Source organism: Pteropus alecto, unplaced genomic scaffold (assembly GCF_000325575.1).
Source record: "Pteropus alecto unplaced genomic scaffold, ASM32557v1 scaffold68, whole genome shotgun sequence".
Taxonomy (NCBI): domain Eukaryota; kingdom Metazoa; phylum Chordata; class Mammalia; order Chiroptera; family Pteropodidae; genus Pteropus; species Pteropus alecto.
In genome coordinates this window covers 717,167-718,371 of record NW_006441386.1, presented here as the reverse complement: position 1 = coordinate 718,371, position 1,205 = coordinate 717,167, and the positions used below count along the sequence as shown (strand labels likewise).

Sequence of the window (1,205 nt, the reverse complement as noted above, 5' to 3'; positions counted from 1 at the left end):
AGAGTGAAATATGGCCAACTGTGTTAATTCTACTATATTATGTCATACAGTGGTGACCCAAATCTCCTATGAGACTATAAGTTTAGACTCTGGAATATGAAAAATTGACAAAGAATGTGTGAATTTTTTTTCTACTTAGAATTAAGCTATTCAATGGTTTTCTTAGTATCAAACAAGATCCAGGCAAAATAGAAAGTAGGCAAAAATAAAGTTATATCTCCCCTCTTACCACCCTCTTTCCTCCCTTTCCCCAGGAACCAATCCCTGAAGCCCCCAAATTCCAAATCTGTTAGTTCTTACTAAATTATTCATAATGGTGAGTCAACTGAATTCTCACTTTCAAAATGAAGGTTTTAATATTTAGATTTTTATAAGAATCAAAATGTTATACAAAAGCATTTTATAGGTAAAGAGTGGTAATTATGAAAAGGTACACATATTTTAATAGAAATTTTTACAGAAGCATCCAAAATAGATGCTTCCATTTCATGAAGGCATCCCAAATGAAGACCTAAAATTTCTGGATTTGGGGGAAGGTTGCCTATTGTACACTAAAGTCTTCCCAGCTTCCCTGAATTATTGTGTATAATTTACTAAGCTTAGAGTATTCTAAGGTCCCCCAGATGGTGCCATCTGTCCTATTTTAAAGTGGAAAATTCAAATGAATTCAGTCATTTCTAACCACAACTCAATAACCAGAAGCAAAAAGCAAACTATTAGAGAGGAAAATACAAAGTCCACTTCAAAGCTATTTACCTCGTAGTTACTGAGCAGCGCAGAATTGGCATCCTTCCTGCAAAAGAAAAGTAAATCATCATAGTCCGGGCTCATATCCCTTTGTGTGAATTAAACATCTGTAAAATCATTCCTCTGTCAAAATTCAGTAGTCCAGTTCAGGAATTTAGGGACTACAATCTTTAAGAGAAAGGTCCCAAGTCCTACTGGTTTAGCTGCTAATGGACAATTTCAGCCATAGTATATCATACAACCATCACCACATGAGTGATTAAAATATTCTACTTATCCCTAGTCTAGGCAGAAGAGAAGTCAGACATCTGAGAGAAGTTAGTTATAGAAGGAACATCAGAGCCGGGGGGATCTATAAACAGTGTTAACTGGAGAAACAAAGTATTGTCTCATCCCACAGCCATGACCTTTCCCCAGTACTATCTGCCTTCCACCAGCTACTGATATCTAGCGCAGCC

General features: G+C 36.3%; 1 protein-coding gene across 4 annotated transcripts in view; it reads right to left on the bottom strand.

The window, feature by feature from the left end:
- Positions 1 to 1,205, bottom strand: part of CRCP (CGRP receptor component) — a 37,611-nt gene that overhangs the window by 28,815 nt on the left and 7,591 nt on the right. For all 4 annotated transcript variants that reach the window (XR_439280.3, XM_006918513.3, XM_015594570.2 and 1 more), the window contains exon 2: positions 757 to 793. Coding sequence is in view for 1 of the 4 variants with exons in the window: in XM_006918513.3 (XP_006918575.1) it covers positions 757 to 793 (37 nt within the window). In the remaining 3 variants the exon portion in view is untranslated. The remainder of the gene's footprint in view (positions 1 to 756; positions 794 to 1,205) is intronic.